This window comes from Oreochromis niloticus, unplaced genomic scaffold (genome assembly GCF_001858045.2).
Source record: "Oreochromis niloticus isolate F11D_XX unplaced genomic scaffold, O_niloticus_UMD_NMBU tig00006509_pilon, whole genome shotgun sequence".
Classification (NCBI taxonomy): Eukaryota; Metazoa; Chordata; class Actinopteri; order Cichliformes; family Cichlidae; genus Oreochromis; species Oreochromis niloticus.
The window spans coordinates 1-16,709 of NW_020328034.1; the positions used below are offsets into that span (position 1 = coordinate 1).

Here is a 16,709-nt window from a genome sequence, read left to right on the forward strand (position 1 = left end):
TGTCGCTGTAACCAGAACTGTTGCCACAATCTCTTAACAACCTGTGATCTGACGTGTGCACTTGCGTGTCTCTCAGGCAACAGACGACCAATGGGAATGATCTGGCTGGATGTGGCAAGTCTGAGACCATTTGACCTGGTGATTCCATTCACCATCCAGAAAGGAGAGGTCACAGGTAACAAGTCTACTTAATAAACAGATAGTTTGAGCATAATGATGTGTGTGTGTCATTGTTTTTGTCCTCTGCTTTAGGTGAGGTCCGAATGGCATCAGGCAAAGTTGCTAAGCTTGACATCACAGACAACAACGATGGCACAGTTGCTGACAAGTACGCTCCCACAGAGGCCGGTCTGCATGAGATGGATATCAAATACGATGGCACCCACATCCCAGGTATCTGCATATGGTCAGGAGAAATGCGTGGGAATGAAGTGCATGGAGAAAATAGTTTGGAAGGAAGTCACTAACCGCTCTTTTTCTGTCTGTCAACAGGAAGTCCCTTGCAGTTCTACATGGATTGCATGAACGGTGCCTATGGCCCTGGCCTTATCCACGATCCATCTGGAGATGTTCCAAGACTACATGCCTGGAAACATTCTGCCCGAAACCCACTGCTCAGCTGCAGATATTCCACTGGACATAGGAGAGCTTGACCTCATAATGACCTGTCCCCTCCCACCCCTGCATGAGACTGTACGAGCATTGAGCAGCTCCTTCAGCAGTGGACTTTTACACCCACAGTGTAGGAAGGAGCGCGACCGCAGGTCATTCTTACCAGCAGCTGTCAGACTCTATAATCCAGTTTAACATGGTTATCTCACTCATCACCTGTTTAATTGACATATCAAATGTTTTTAATTGCTGCTGCTCACTTTACAGCTTGTTTCTACACTGTATATTTCACCAGGATCATTCACCCCTTGTGTAAATATCTCTGTACACTTTTATCTGTATATCTGTGTGTATGTATATAGAACCACTCTGCGTCTTCCTTCTATATTTTATATTCCTCTTGCTGTGTAACACCCACATTTCTCATTTGTGGGATAAAAAGGTTATTCTATTCTATTTCAACATTAAACTCGATACTTTGTGAAAAAGTCAAAATATGGAGATTAAAGGTTCCATTTCAAGGCAAACAAATCTATTGTCGATGAGTCTGTAGGTGGGCGGCTTGATCCAAATATTTATAATATTGACAAACCAGCACTGGTATTGGTATCAGATCGATACTAGCTTTGTTTCTCTCTTCAGTCTGTCTGTAGACCACTGAACTGTATAAATGATTTTTTGGAATGAAAAAATCGTTAACTTTCCTTTTCCCTGGGCTTTGCATCAGTCGCCTCCTCCCAGCCTCATATTTCTGACAGTGTAATCAAACAGGTGCTTTGGTTTCATCTTCTCCACAACTGTATTTCCCCTCATGGTGGCTTCTTATCATAAGTAATGTGCCAAAACGTTATTACTTGCATGGGCTCACAGTGGGTAGTTGTGGGCGGGAGTGTGTGAGCAGGCAACCCACGCTTAACCTCCACAGGGCAACAGAAGTTTTGACCTTTGATGTCCTATATGGGCCCAGATGGACAAAATTATTCTGGATGGGTTTTCTAAACCTGTAGTGGTGCAGTTCTTTAACCTGAGCCCCAAAGGGTTTCTGAGCTTCCTGCTCGAAAATGAAATGCCAAAATAATTGAGTGCAATTACAAACTCTGTGTATACAATCGTGGTATCAAAAGAAAGCTAACACTTGTGAAATGTCATCAGAGGTGTAAATATTGCAGCAGATATTACTGTGTCAAAGTTACTGAGACTGGAACACAGAAAAAGTGAGTAGATTTTATTCCCGCCAAATTTTTTTATTTATTTTTTAACATATAACCTTTTAAAAACATGCTTCAGTTCACATTTCACAACAAACAAAGAAACAAACAACCTTTATTTGTCACATACACAATCATACAGGGTACAACATGTAGTGAAATGCTTGTGTCTGAGCTGCAGACCTTAATTCCGAAATTCAGTATAAACATCATCTGTGCAAGTTTTATGTTCTAAAGTGAAACCGTGAAAAATTACAGCACTGCCAACACATAAATATCCAGACGTTGAACAAAAAGGCCCAATTTTGCACACATTGAACACCATGTCAGTTGAATTTTTTAGGTATTAAACAGCAGAAATTATTTAATTTATTAACAGGCCTAAAATACTTTTTGAGCCAATATTTTTTTCTTTTTTTACTTTTTGAAGTTGAACAACTAAAGAACAATATACATAATATGCAGTTATAGAAAGGGCAGGAAAAATGTCACAGCTTGCAATATCTTTTACAACTCATGTATACAAATACAAGTCGGTAAACAAAAAAGGAATACATTAGGAGAAAAAAAATGATTAAAAAAGAAAAAGGGTGCTCGAGGTATAAATAACGTATAAATCAGTGAAACATTTGACACAGCTCCTGTGTTTTACATGCTTTGGAATTTGTGCTGTTCTTTAGATTCTCTAGATAACTGTGGTGGTTTTGTGGTCTTCTTTGCGGCTCTTTCAGTGAATTTTAGTCAGAGCGCGGTGAAGCTTGGTGTTTGGAATCGGTGATAGCTCTGGAAGATAACCAGCCTTTCTTTATCCGGTTACATGAGGTCTGATGAATTTGTGGTTCAGTTTGTTTGTTTAGTGGACTTGTGTGCATTTACGTAACTGCTCTTTTAATCATGGCTTGTTTTCGTTGTGTTTGGTGGTTGTAGAAATGGTTTATATGAGATTTTAGCGGAGATGTGCCCACAGAGTGAATGTAAAATGCAAATGATGCAGTAGAAACAGTCTACGTCATTTCCTGGATGCTGTACGAAAAGTAGCGGTAAGAAATCGAAGGCGTGACCGTTATGATTTTGAATATAATATCTGTGTGTGCGCTGAGTAAGTACTGAGTAAGTACTTTCAAGGCATAGAAATGACTCAAAATATTATAACACTGTCTTTGCTCACTTATAGATCGTTAGACACACAGATAAGATTGCATGTGCATGTGGTGTTTGAAGTACTTTCAAGTACAGATGAGATAACACCTTATCATATTATCATCGTCAGAAGTGAGCATATACGCACGCACTCTTATCTCTTCTATGTAAAGTTTTGAATATACCTATAATCCAGGTAACCTTTGATAACAGCGCACTAATACTATTAGCTTAATCTAAGATATGGGTGTCGGAATAGGTGTTCTCCCACTTATTGCGCTACCATGAAGTGAGGGGTACAAGTTAAACTGTCCAGGGTTAACATAGAAAGACAATCATCCACACTCACATTCACACCTGCGGTCAGTTTAGAATCCGAAAAACGATGTGGGCTTCATAGATAATTGGCAAACCTTCTGGAGGAAACCTGGTCTTGTTAGGAGAGACGGCATCCATCCCACTTTGGATGGAGCAGCTCTCATTTCTAGAAATATGGACCAATTTATTAAACCCCCAAAAATATGACTATCCAGAGTTGGGACCAGGAAGGAGAGTTGCAGTCTTACACGCCTCTCTGCAGCTTCTCTCCTCCTGCTACCCCCCCAAAAACCCATCTCCATTGAGACTGTGTCAGCTCCCAAACAGACAAAAAACAAACTTGGTGTTAAGACACCAATTTGGCAATTTGGGGGCACGGTCATTCTCTACACATGTTCAGATGCATCTATGCTTCTATGGAAACTGTTCTTATGGCGAGAGGTTCTGGTGCGAATGGACCGGAGCCTCCTGCCTGAGGGGAGCAGGTCAAACAGACTGTGTCCAGGGTGAGAAGGGTCAGCTGTGATCCGAGCTGCACGCCCCAGTGTCCTGGAGGTGTACAGGTCCTGCAGAGATGGGAGTTTGCAGCCAATCACCTTCTCAGCAGAGCGCACAACACGCTGAAGTCTCTGTTTGTCCCTGATAGTGGCTCCAGCGTACCACACGGTGATGGAGGAGGTGAGGATGGAGTCGATGATTGCAGTGTAGAACTGCATCATCATCCGTGTTGGCAGGTTGAATTTCTTCAGCTGCCTCAGGAAGTACATCCTCTGCTACGGCATCATGCCCTTGGACTCATTTTTACAACTTTTTAGTAGGAAAAAAGAGGAATTTTAATTAAAAAATGTTTGACATTTGTGAAATGTAATTTTTCCTGTATTCATTTTTTTTGTTATTGGTTTTTTTTTTTTACATTTGTTTTGGTTTTATTGCCTTTTGAGTCAAAAGTCTCCAGATGCAGATGCTTGGTTTCCTGGTATTTCAAGACATTAATGCAATGGAGAGGGATTTAAAAAGAAAGAAAGAAAAGAAACAGTGGAAAGTGAATCTCACATGAAGCGGAGGAGCTCAGAGTTCTCTCATTAGTCTAAATATCTTCGGAAGTGAGTGCAGATAGTAGTGGGAACATTTACTCAAGTACTTAAAATACATAAAGTCTGTGTTTCAGGTAGGTGTTTCCATGTTATACTAGATTCTGCTGTACTATGTTTTGGGTATAAATATTGTTTTTCAGCTCACTGACACTTATTTTAAAGCTTTAGTTGTTTTGTATTATAGCTCAATAAGGGCAATAACTATGTTACTAATTACAAAAAGTTGGCACACTGTACAATGTAAACAAACAGAATGTATATGTATATTATAGCACCAAATCACAGTAACAATCACCTCAAGCTGCTTTATGTGTAAGGCAAAGACCCTACAGTAACTATAAAAAACAAACAAACCCAAAAACCCAACAATAATCATATGACGCTCTTTGAGCAAGCACTTGGTGATAGTGGAAAGGGAAAACTCCCCTTTAACAGGAAGAAACCAGGCTTGGAGGGTGAGGGTGGTGGTGCTATGATGATTGTAAGACGAGCATGACCTGTGCACAGTGCAAGAAATGTGTGTGTGGGTGTGTGCGTGCATGAGTATGCACACACTCATCCATGTGTACACTTGTGCAGACAAGAAACTTGACTGTTGGACAACAACTGTTCCATGTTCTGATTATTTGAGCGATGTCATTATTTTCTGTTTCACAATATGTACACCCCCCCCCAAAACAAACAAACAAACAAACAAACAAACAAAAAGAACAAGTACATAAAGACTCACACAAAAAAATAAAGCAGAAGAAAACCCTTCTTCAACTCTGCCGTGGCCGGTCCCAAGCCTGGATAAGGAAAGACGAAGGGTGAGTGAAAGGGATGTCTAGGGTCACAAAAATCAACATGACTCATTCTAAAGGGCACAGACGTGCACCCAAAATTAGAAACAATTGGATGAAAGATTTTGAAGATTCACTAAATCTGTCATCACCAAAAACCAATAGGGTGTCAGTAATCTTGAAAAGATTTGAATGCAAACTTTCCAAGATACATTTATTCTACAATAAAAGTTTGGCCTGATGGCGGTGCTGGGGTTCTACAGTGTGGCCTGGTGGCCAAGTGGCAAGGTGTTAGTGTTGTAAACTGAAGATCTTGGATTCAATACCCATCTATACCTTTAATACAAGCTGACAAGGGAAACAAAAAGTCCCTTTCTGTACTAGACACTAGCTGTAAGAACAACAGTCCGTCCAGGAGCAATGTTCTCCCGAAAGTCTGTTCTGGGCATCTTTTTCACTCATCAAAGTGACTTCTTCAGTTTCACCTGACTGCAGGTTTCCACAGCCTTATAAGAGTACATCTGCATAATGTCAGAAATTATACACAAGCATAAAAATAACAGTCCACTCAAGTTTTACAAAACACCATTGCTTATTGAGTAATAGAGCGTTATATACTGTTTATGATTTAACACCACCATGATGGTTTGTGGAGCATTGTGGAGTGAAATGTCACTGCTAAAGCTTGGCTGAAACTGGGTGATAGTAATTCTAACAGAATAATGCCGGTGTTGACCAGATGCACTATAAATGTGGCAACACTTTACAAGCTTGCAACATTTTTTCATGCTTTCCTTGGAATGATGTTCGCATTTGGCAATCTTTCTCTGGGTTTTTGGAATATTGGAGAATGTTGCTTTTGAATGGACTGATTCTTATGCAGTGATTCTCTACTTTGAGCACTCAAACCAACTAAGATGACAAACATGTTCATCAATTCATTTAATTGAACAATTCAAGAGGAATATGATGTTACGGTATGGACAAAGCTCAGCCCGTGTGGCATAGTGGCCAAGTGGCAAGGCATTGGTCTCGTCTGCCAAAGCTCATGGTTCAATCCCCATCTGTGCCTTTAGTACAGTGATTAAAAACCTGTTTGATTCTGTACTTGCTGATCACGTTGCTTTAAGTAGGGGAACACTCTGCTCCCAATAACCAGAAACACTGAACAGAACTTTAGACATGACTCTGGTGCAACAACATCACTGTTGTTGGCGCTTTACTCAGTGTGAGTATCAGTTTCCTTTACTCACAGGTTAAATATTTAACAGAATAAACATACGTTGTGAAGAGTCAAAGTGGACGATCCAAACAGGATATCTGACAACAGGAGACATTCGCAAAGCATATTTACACTGATAATTCATATTAATGTTAATAATGACAATTTAATGACCATAATGCTTCCATCAAACTGAAATCCACCATTAATAAATCCTCAATTGATTTTTAGACACAACTACATTAAGGGCCCAAATTTCCCAAATGACCACAAATTAGATGTTAAAGTCTTTTTCAAACCTACAGATACACATGCCTACTGTTCAGAACAAGTTTTCACCAAAACACACATTTGCAGGGATAATTAAATCCAATTACTGAGATTTCACAGGATCTGCACTCAACAGAGTGATTGGGGGAAGCTGTCAAGATTTTATTCTCAGCTCTCTCCACTAGGGGGTACGGTTGGTCCTTTTAAGAAAATGTTTCAATTCATTCTTGCAGACCAAGCCAATTGATGTTTCTCCCCTCATCCCAGTGGTGATCACATATTCTCCCTCCACCTGCAAATTGGTCAGAGTTATCAAGAGCAACTTTCAAAGGTTCACTCAGGACACACATATGCTTCAGGATCACAAGGCAATTGCAGCCTTCAGGAGGAACAAAAACCTGGGTGATCTCCTTGTAAAGGCTAAAATCTCACCTCTCTCTGAGCCTAAGCGCAGAGATCAGGGCAATTTTCCAGCACCACAAGTGGGTGGGCAGTTATTCCAATGGTAATGTTTTCTATCACTGTGCAAAGGGACTCCAAGATCTAAAAACTGTGTATATTTGATCACTTGTAGGAACTGTGGAATCCAATATGTGGGAGAAACAGGAAATACACTTTGGTTAGATTCACAGTTTTTGCCTTGTTGGGAGCTTTTAAGGACCAGCCTGAATTTTACACATTTGATAAGTGAAGACTGGATGCTTAGTGACGAGAGCTGGGATAATCTGGACAGAATCTGCAGCCTGCATCTCCAAATCAGAAATGGCTTTAGATCTGACGCTAGCAGACAGGCATGCATGTCTCAGGGTGATTACACACTAACACATTGTGATTAATCACACACATTTGTATACATTTATTCACAAGATTTAAAAAAAAAACAACAAAAAAAAAAAAACACTATACAAAATGTGTTTTTGTGACAGGCCGCTAGTAACAAAATGCTTAAAGATTTAAAATTGGTTCTTTCCCAAGTTTTCTGTTATGTGCACACACATTCCTTGACTTAGGTGCTTTTTAATTCTCCAACAATGGTCAGTGCCAAGTGTTACACAAACAAAAAACAAACAAACAAAAAACATTACTCAGAAAATGGTCAGGTACAAGAACTGGACTAAAAAGGAGTGGAAAAACCAGATAATGTCCAAAGAAATACTTCAGCGTGTGGCTCACGACTTTGCACAGTACTGTAAATGTTATTAATAATGAAAGATGTCAAAATGTAGCTTTCTCATTTTAAAAAATTCCCATACACATTATTCTTTTCTTCTAGTGAAGGTGCCTCCTCCTTCTGACCTTAGGGTAACTAATTTCTCAGACAGTGACATCACGGTGCGCTGGGAAGCTGCAGCTGATGATGATGTTTCTTACCTCACTAAGTGGAGGCGACCTGAGACAGGTGGGGAAGAACTATGGATTGTTGGAGTACATATTATGAAGTAAAAAATACAATGTCTCAATAAACTGTTGTCCTGTGTCTTAAGGAGCATCAGATATCACTGTCTGCACTCTATGGAGATGGAGCTCAGAGTGAAGCTGTGGCCGTATGCTACAGCACCTGTGAGTCACACATTTTCTGATCCTGACATTTCTCAAACTCAGGAGGGGAGAGCCTGAAACCATTTACCTAAGTCACATTAGCAGCAGTCATATTCTGTCATATTGTGTCTCTATGTACAATATAGCATTACTAATACAATAACCTGTACGTCAATGAACTTCATTGTGTAATTGATGGCAGTTCTCAAGTACTAGTCACTTAAAGGTTAAATTTCACATCTAAATTCTCATCTTTGAGTAACTAGAACTCTAAGCTATGAAATAAATGTAGTGAGGTTAAAGTATCAATCAAAGTATCAATTCTCTGTTATACTTTACATTTATTTTCTAAAAAAACCACTTTGCTCTGCTGCCAAAATAATTTCCTCTATAAAGGAAGAAAGTGAGTGTTAAGTGTCGTTAGCTGTAGTACTTTATCTCTTCTATGATGTTGCTGCAGGCTCTGGTGGAGGCCCAACCAGCCTCACGCTTTCTGATGAGACTGCCGTCAGCATGGTGATCAGTTGGGTACCTCCCAATGCTCATGTCCTCCAGTATCACGTGTCCTACACAGCATTGACTGGAGCTGATAGCCAGGATCACACTGTGAGTGGGTCGTAGTCATCACATCTGCATGTTACAGCATCTTGGTCACCGCTGAGTACCACAACAGAGAAGGAGGCAGCGGTTCAGCTCAGGGCAAAACTGGTGAGTCAAACAAGGAAAGATGCCAAGACAGCTCAGTGCAACTTCCAGTTAAGACCGACAGGCTTACATGCAAAAAGTGCAAATGTCCCATTACTTTACCTTACAGGAGGATATGCATACTTGAAGGTTTCCACATATAGAAACATCAAGGTTTGTGGGCAGTATTGTTTCTACAGCACTACACGTACAGTCATTTCGGTCCAGAGACACAGATTCCTTTCTCTGCATAATGATAGGCTCTCTGAACAATGAGACAGCAGCCAGTACCGGTACAATACCAGTACTGCTCTTGAAACTTGGTTGTAAGTTCAAAAATTACTGGGTGCACTGTGTCTACGTTTATCTCCATGCTAGTGTGCAAATGACATTCTTTGGCGTTGTGTTTTTTGTTTCTTTTCTGTCTTTTTTCTGTCTCTCTAGCCACTTTGTGGGTAAGCATCAAGCCGAGAATGCGAAAAAGTCCGGATGTGTTCTCGCGCCGCCCGTTTATCGAGCATGCATCGGTGGTGACTTGTGTGGACTTGGTACAGCTAAATATCCCAGAATGCATTTCGTCCAAAACTCAAACGCGGCAATGGCGGACGAGCAGGGCTAAGGGAAGCCAAGAAGCAAATATCTGTGACAACCATGATGGGACCTACCTGGTGTTTAACACCAGGTGACCAATACTTATTTTCCACCATAATTTGCAAATCAATTCTTAAAACTCAGACAAGTTAGAGGTATACCTATGATGAAAATTACAGGCCTCTCTCATCTTTTTAAGTGGGAGAACTTGCACAATTGGCTGACTAAATACTTTTTTGCCCCACTGTATTTGATCCTGTCTCCCTCAATACTATTTAATATCTAAATGCTTGATTCATCATATTATAACAAATGTGCTGTTGTAGCTACTGACAGTGAGTTTGATTACATTTTTCCATCTACCAAAGAGAATAATATCCTTAGTGGCAGGTGGATCACACGTTGATTTTAACACTTTGCGTATGACTGGGTAGGATGAGCATTTTATAAGCGCTTGTGTGGTTTTTGTTTATGTAAGGAAATACATCGGTTTCCCTTGTATTTTAAATTTGAGTGAAGATCCTAAATTGGCCCCCATCTTGACTTTGAGAAAGGCTAATCTGTGCTACCCCCACATGAGCTCAGTGAGATATAATACAGGCTTTCACTCAGGAGCAGAAGGCTAAAGGCTGTTTAATGTCTGATCTAAGTGTGTCAGACATTTGCGTTCTCACGTGCATGGACAATATCTTGAAAACTTCCGAGCTGCAGTGCATGTGTAAAAGTGGTTAGAAAGCATGCATTAGCACGTGTTTTGTCTCTTTGCGTAGCTGCTCAGTCCATCCAGATCCCCTCCATATGCAACAGTGATGCCAGCAACTCAAATACAAGCTCTCTCCAAGTGATTCCTTCATCATCAACATCTGCATCCACGATCCATTAGCTCAACAGCAACATCTGTCAGCTGTGCATCCAACTCGAGGGCATCGCCTGCTGTGCTCAGGCGTGGCTGCAATTTCCGTCCCTTGTTGATGGCTCGCTGTATGCTGTGCTGGAGAAGCTGGTGAGGAGACGCTGCTGGTCAGCCAGGTGAGCTGAGCTCCATGTAGGACATCAGCAAGGCCTGTGGATACGCTTCCCTCAAGGAACTGATCAATGAGAACTCTGACTACCTGCTAATGACATATCACTCAACCTTCAGAGGCTCAGCCAGCATCCACAGGTAGTTATGACGTGTTTTGTTTTTAGCCCAAAATGGAGACAGAATGACTGCTGGAGGATTTACCCCATTTCCTTCTTTGTCTGCTTAAGCCTGTGCTGCCTGAGCTTGTACTGTATTTCATTGTAATCCTGTCTTGTTGGCCAGGCTCCACGGGTGTTGACAGTTCTGTTGACTCACTCTGACTGCAGCCTGCTGGTCGGGGACATGGTTCAGGATCTGGATCTCAGCTACGAGCGCACAGCTGCTCTTTCTGCTCCGTGCTGCACGCGCTCATGAAGGCACTGGTAAGATTCAACAGTGATGTCAGCTTGAGTCTCACGTAAGGAAGAAAAGTGACTCAAGGCATTCGCTACCACATTTTTCTGTGTTGCTTAACTTTGTTTTCTGCAGTGCCTTTCAAAGTTTCTATAATGAGTACATTTCAGGATATATAACTTTGCTTGTTATCAAATTATCAGCATCTTTGGAAACATTTAATACATCGTGATGGTTAAATGCTGATGGTTTTCTGTTGTAGAATTAATATCATACAGAAGTTTTACAAGCCCTCACAGTAAAAATGTATAAATTAAATGTCACTAATGGGCTCTTTCCAAACATCATTGTCTGTGTCACACTGATTTTGATCAACTGACTTATTATTGTAACCAAACCTATGTCATATTGTTGTCTGTTTTCCTTAGCGGGTGGTTTCCTTCCACTTGTAGCAGGACCAGTAAGTCTGCCAGCTCCAATCAAAGCTCCAGTGACCAGGAAGACCTCAGCATTCGCCAATTCCTGCTGAATTACTGCAAACAGAAAGAACTGGCAGAGAGATTGGAATAGAGGACGATGACACTGAAGACCGAGGTAATAGGTCTGTCTAAGGGCCAGTGGAATATCAGCTGTAGACTGTAGTGGTGGTTATATTAGATTAGAGTGTAGAGGAGATGAATAACTGACATGTGGTGCCATTGCAGAGGTCCTCCACTGAGTGTGAGGATGTGTCAGATATGGTAGTCATGATGTGAAAGCAGAGCTTCCCTCCACCTCAGCATTACTAAGGATGTATGGAGCGCTGCATTCATCTGCTGTCTGATCCCAGCCTCAGGCTCCGACTCAAGGTACTGTATCAGTAGTTTTATGTAGAGTCAACTGTTGACGGTAAAAAATAATCATTCTTGTGAGGGTAGGACGCAGCGTTGGTACAATTCATCCTGTCAGAACTGTGTGGATGACTGTTACTGGTTAATGCTCATCAAGGAAAAACATTCAGTCTGGTCCAGGAGTGAAACAGAAATAAGTCATGTCTTAGAGAAGAACTGATTGCAAATCAAAAGGTCTTAATAGCTTTTTGTCCTCCCCGACCCTCAAGCCAAAGTTCAGCCATGAGAGCTGATGGGACACGATTTGTAAAAGTGACATTAGCAGAAACAAAGGTGATTAAGATAACAAGATAACCTTTATTAGTCCCATACGTGGGAAATTTGTTAATTACTTCATATTTGCAAATACTCTATTTGCATCTTTAGAGAAAAGATATGAAAAGGCTGTCTGCTGTTTTGGATTGATGTCCTTCTCCTGAGCCTCAAGAAGTAGGGCAGTGTCACGGTCCTTTGGCGCAGAAAGCTGCTGAGCGCTGGAAAGAAGCACGGCCATACCAGCTGAAATGTCTCACTGAACAGAAACTGTTGGTCATCCTCTGTTTTGCTACTGTCTTCACCCTGCTGTTATTTGGTCTCATCTCAATAATGTACTTTCTATATAGCTAAGCTTGATGACGATCCCTTGTTGGTGACATTTATGTCTTTGAGCGTGTGAGAACTTTAATATTATAAACCACATGAATTTGACAAATGTCCTTTTAACTGTCAGCTCATAGTGAAGTAACTGAGCCACCCTGAGCTATAAATCAAAATAGAGCTGCTACCTTTGTCAAGAGTGGTGATCTGAGTGCGTATACTTTCAGTTATTCAAATTTGCTGAATTTGTTACAAAAAAGTCCTGTCTATGTGCAGAGTGTCTTCCAGAGGAACGGTTCTGTGGGATGTTCTACATCACAACTCACCACTCCACAACAGAGAAAGTGTTATTGATGTTTTTCTAAAGCCTTCCTCCAACCACATGTATTATTAGAGTGGACGGTCAAAATTGCACCAATATACAGGTATTTCCTCATGAGATACTCAATTTTGGTTTCATATGTGTCTACATCCAGTTAGAAATAACTATTTAAGTGGTTTTCTCTTTTTGGTAGCTCGCATTCTGCACAGTGAAGCTTCGAAACTGCTCCTGTGGGGGCGTAAACTTCACAGTGTAGCAGGAAAATAGTGATTTAATCAACATTAATAGTAACAGCAACCTGCTATTTAGGTTAGGGTGATGGATTTGAACATAGTGTGATGAAGCATGTTTTCTGCCCTTGCTGTACAATCAGAACATGGTATGCATAACAGAAGTCATCTGTGAAGCAGTGATGTATTAGTCATGTTGTTTATTTTCTTTTTGGTCAAGGATGTATAATGTGCACCAGGCGACATACAGATGTCAACATGCCAGCAGCAGTGCAGCCTGATTTAAAGGACCCGATTAGGAGTGGATATTGGCCAGCATCTGTCAACATGTCTGCTCTTTACACTTAGACCTTGAGCTCCTTCCAGGAACTAAAGTATTTCTCCATGATTCCCAGGGAAGCTTTTGCAAACTGTTGGAGCGTGCAATGAGCGAAAGGTGCTCATGTTGATGTTATTTGTTTTTGTGTTTTTATGCATATATTTATAAAACCTCATGGTTAGACTTTATTGTTTCTCTGATGTTGCTCTGATGACTGGACTTTTTGATGGCGTTTTGTTGTGAAGACAGCAGTGTCTGCATTTGTTGGCTCTTTTTCTTTTGGTTAATTTGAATAATAGTTTTTACTATAGTAACCAAATGTCTGTCTTCTGCAATGACTACTGTAAATTAAACAAATGGAAAATCTTGTCATTGACTTTATAATTCCTTGCTATTTATTATATTTGTTAATGTCATAGACACTGGGAAGAGGCACATGTGGGATTCCCAGTGGCAGCAGCACGAGGGCTTCAAGAAGTGGAGGTCGCTGTGTGTCCACATGGATTAATGTGTCTTTTGTGTCACTTTCATTCAGGACAGCAACAGGTCGCCGTGGTGTATTTTAGGAACGGTACATGCTGAACTACACTTTGAAGGTCAACTTTGATTTGCACTCAGATGATTACATCAAAGAGTTTAGTTAAAACCAAGTGAAACTGCAGACTTGCGTAAACTGATCGTATTCATGAGAACTGGAACGTCATTATCATTGATTTATTCTTTCCCTGCTTAGCAATACCAAGTCTAGCCCTGATTGGCTGATATAAGTGACAACAACCTCTGTCGCTGTGTCAGTTTGATGGGTGATAGAGTCAACACATGTTTGTTGCTGCTCCATGTTCTCTGCAACATTGTGTGTAGTTACTGCAGCTGTTGGCATTCTGCTGGCAGGAACAGGAAACAAGTGAAAGAAAACTGCCGAGCACCTGGAAGGAAAAGTTAATCGGACATAAAGTTAACATTTGCAAGTTTCAAGCAAACTGCTGAATTAGCCAGTTTCTTGATAGCGTGACTCTGTGTTGTTCTCCTTCATTCTTCTGTTCTGTCTGTCAATCTCAGCGTAATATAAACCAACTATTGTCACGCTCTGCTGGTCGGTGTGCTGGCAAGCAGAGAATTCATTGTCTGTTTTCAATTGCAGAGCTGGGATGCTCGTCTTCTGATGGAGCGCTGTCGAGCTGTGAAGAGTCCAGATATCAGCGCTCACCTGGCTGGTACCAAGAAGGTTCAGCAAGTGCTCGCCAGACCTGGAGTCCTGGAGAGGTTCTTCCCGGACCAGCCTCAAGCTGTGCAGCAGATCCGAGCGACATTCGCTGACCTCTACTGATGATAATACTTTTGAAAATGGCAGTTTAATTTATTGGGCAATTATAAAATCGTATTTCTTAGGCTGGCTTTTAAGGAAGGAGAAAAGGTATGTATCAGTTGGCTGGGAAGAAAGATGGAGGTGGAAAGGATGTGCAAGCTATGGGACAAAGTTGCTGAGACCAGGTTAAACAGAGGTGACGATCAGTGAGCAGGAGTGTGGCTTCGTGCTGAAAAGAGCACAACAGATTCTCTGGAGAGAAGGTGAAGGAAAGTCAGCTGAAGCAAGACAGTTTGTGGAGTTTGTGTTGGACTGTATGTTATGCTGGGAGCCTGGGGATTAGTGGACTTTGATTCCAAGTTAATATTAGCTAGTGTTTCTCACTGGTTTTTGGGCGGTGGAGTAAAAGGGATTGGTTGGTGGCTGTTTCTAATGTTAGCCTTTCTTTGTTTTCTTACAGGCAGACATGGTGATAAATGAGTGTGTGGGCCATCTGCTGAGGACCAAGAGCTCAGGACACTCAGACGGGGGCGTCGCAGCAGGAGTCACCGTGCTCGACAATCCGCTGCTGTTCTGAGATGTCCCACTCCTGCCTGCACATAGAAACCACAGTGAAGTCAAAGTTCCACCTGCACCTCCACCTGTTCTTGTAACAGCATGAACACTGACAGAGGTGAGACAGCAGAAAAGTCTTTGTTTATTTTTGTAATAAGTTAAGGAATTAAGTTAAGAAGAGTGATTAAATAAATTGTTTCTTGCATTTTTGATTTAATGGTTGTGTTTAGGATTATTTCAGAAACATGTTTAGAGGATCTTTGTAAGCCTGTATTTACTTTAAAAGAAGGGAAGCACTTCTTCATCCTACAGAAAAGGTGACACATTACAGATGAGTTCATAAAAAGTGTCTCTGTCACTCTTTCAAGGCTCTCTCACTTTTTCTTTTTTACTGGAACAGCATGGTAAAGTAGGTCTAGGCTGCCATCTTGTGGCAGTGTGTTGTTACTACAACATATGAAATTGTGTTTCTATTGGAAATATAATTCAGCGCCACCGAGCCGCTCTCTCAGTTACAAACTGAACCTGGTTTTTTAGACAGATAAATCACTAAGCACAGTGAAGCTTTTGGTTTGTAAAAGTGTTTCTTATTCAAATGCATGTTGAGTTTTATAGGTTGAAGAGCAGTTAGCAGTGCATTCATGGACATCTTTAAACTATTAATTGAAGAATCTTTGGTCATGATGGCATGAACTAGAAACGTGAGCTCCAGGTGAGACTGCACAGAAGAACAAGTGTCCTTAAACTGCATCAACTGATGACTTCTTACAATTTTATCTACTGTGTGTTTTTATCATTGAACGTTTATGTCTTTGTGTACACGTACTAACACAAGCTACCTGTAACTTAGAGAAGCTCAGCAATATATTATTAAGTACACAAACAGTTCCAGGTGCTGGACTGTTTGAAGACCCCACTTTGGATCATGTGAAGGACATTTAGTTTTTTGTTACAGGCATTGAAGGGTTAATGCTGTTAAATGCATAGTACAGTGATAGATAACTTGGTAGAGCTGGTCCAGCTTGTGAACCAAAGAATAATATCTAGTATGTTGTGAATGAAAAAAAAATGTTACTGTTCATTTACCGAACCCTAACCTGTGAGATCAGGCTCACATCTCTGATCATAGAAATGGGGGACTTTTCAGGAAATGTACTTCAAAAATAAAAACAAGAGTAAGATGGGAAAGTCAGAAGGAAATAAGAAACTTTCTCAATTGTGAGAAATTCTGTGAGAATTTAGCTGGATTGTCTGTGGTATAACTGGCCTGTAACAAGAGGAGTCACCCACTGCTGCCATTACAAAGGAAGAGGTTTTAGGACTTCCAAACCGTCTTCACTGTTCCCATCAGGAGGCATCCATTTCTTTGTTACACCCTATGCTTTGAGAAATACACTGAGATTGTCACTATTAATAGTGATAATAATGAAATACACTATTATCACAACTGGCTCACTGTGGTATTATCACACCACAGTGAGCCAGTTGCATGAACACCAGCCTAATCAGACTTCTGCAGAGCCTCAAAGTTCTTTGGAGTCTGCTTCTTGTGTCCAACAGGAAGAATTCTGTCCATAAACAAAGGATTTTAAAATGTACCATTTTTTTTTCTTTTACTTTTGTAAAGTAACCTA

At 40.8% G+C, this 16,709-nt stretch overlaps 1 protein-coding gene across 1 annotated transcript; it reads left to right on the forward strand.

Annotated features, from left to right (window-relative positions):
• Nucleotides 1–11,620: 11,620 nt before the first annotated feature.
• LOC109198926 (glutathione synthetase-like) lies at nt 11,621–14,976 on the forward strand. Its single transcript, XM_019354256.2, has 2 exons — nt 11,621–11,725; nt 14,356–14,976. Exons 1-2 carry the CDS (start codon nt 11,672–11,674, stop codon nt 14,539–14,541), a joined length of 240 nt encoding a protein of 79 aa, XP_019209801.1. The 5' UTR covers nt 11,621–11,671; the 3' UTR covers nt 14,542–14,976.
• Nucleotides 14,977–16,709: the final 1,733 nt, after the last annotated feature.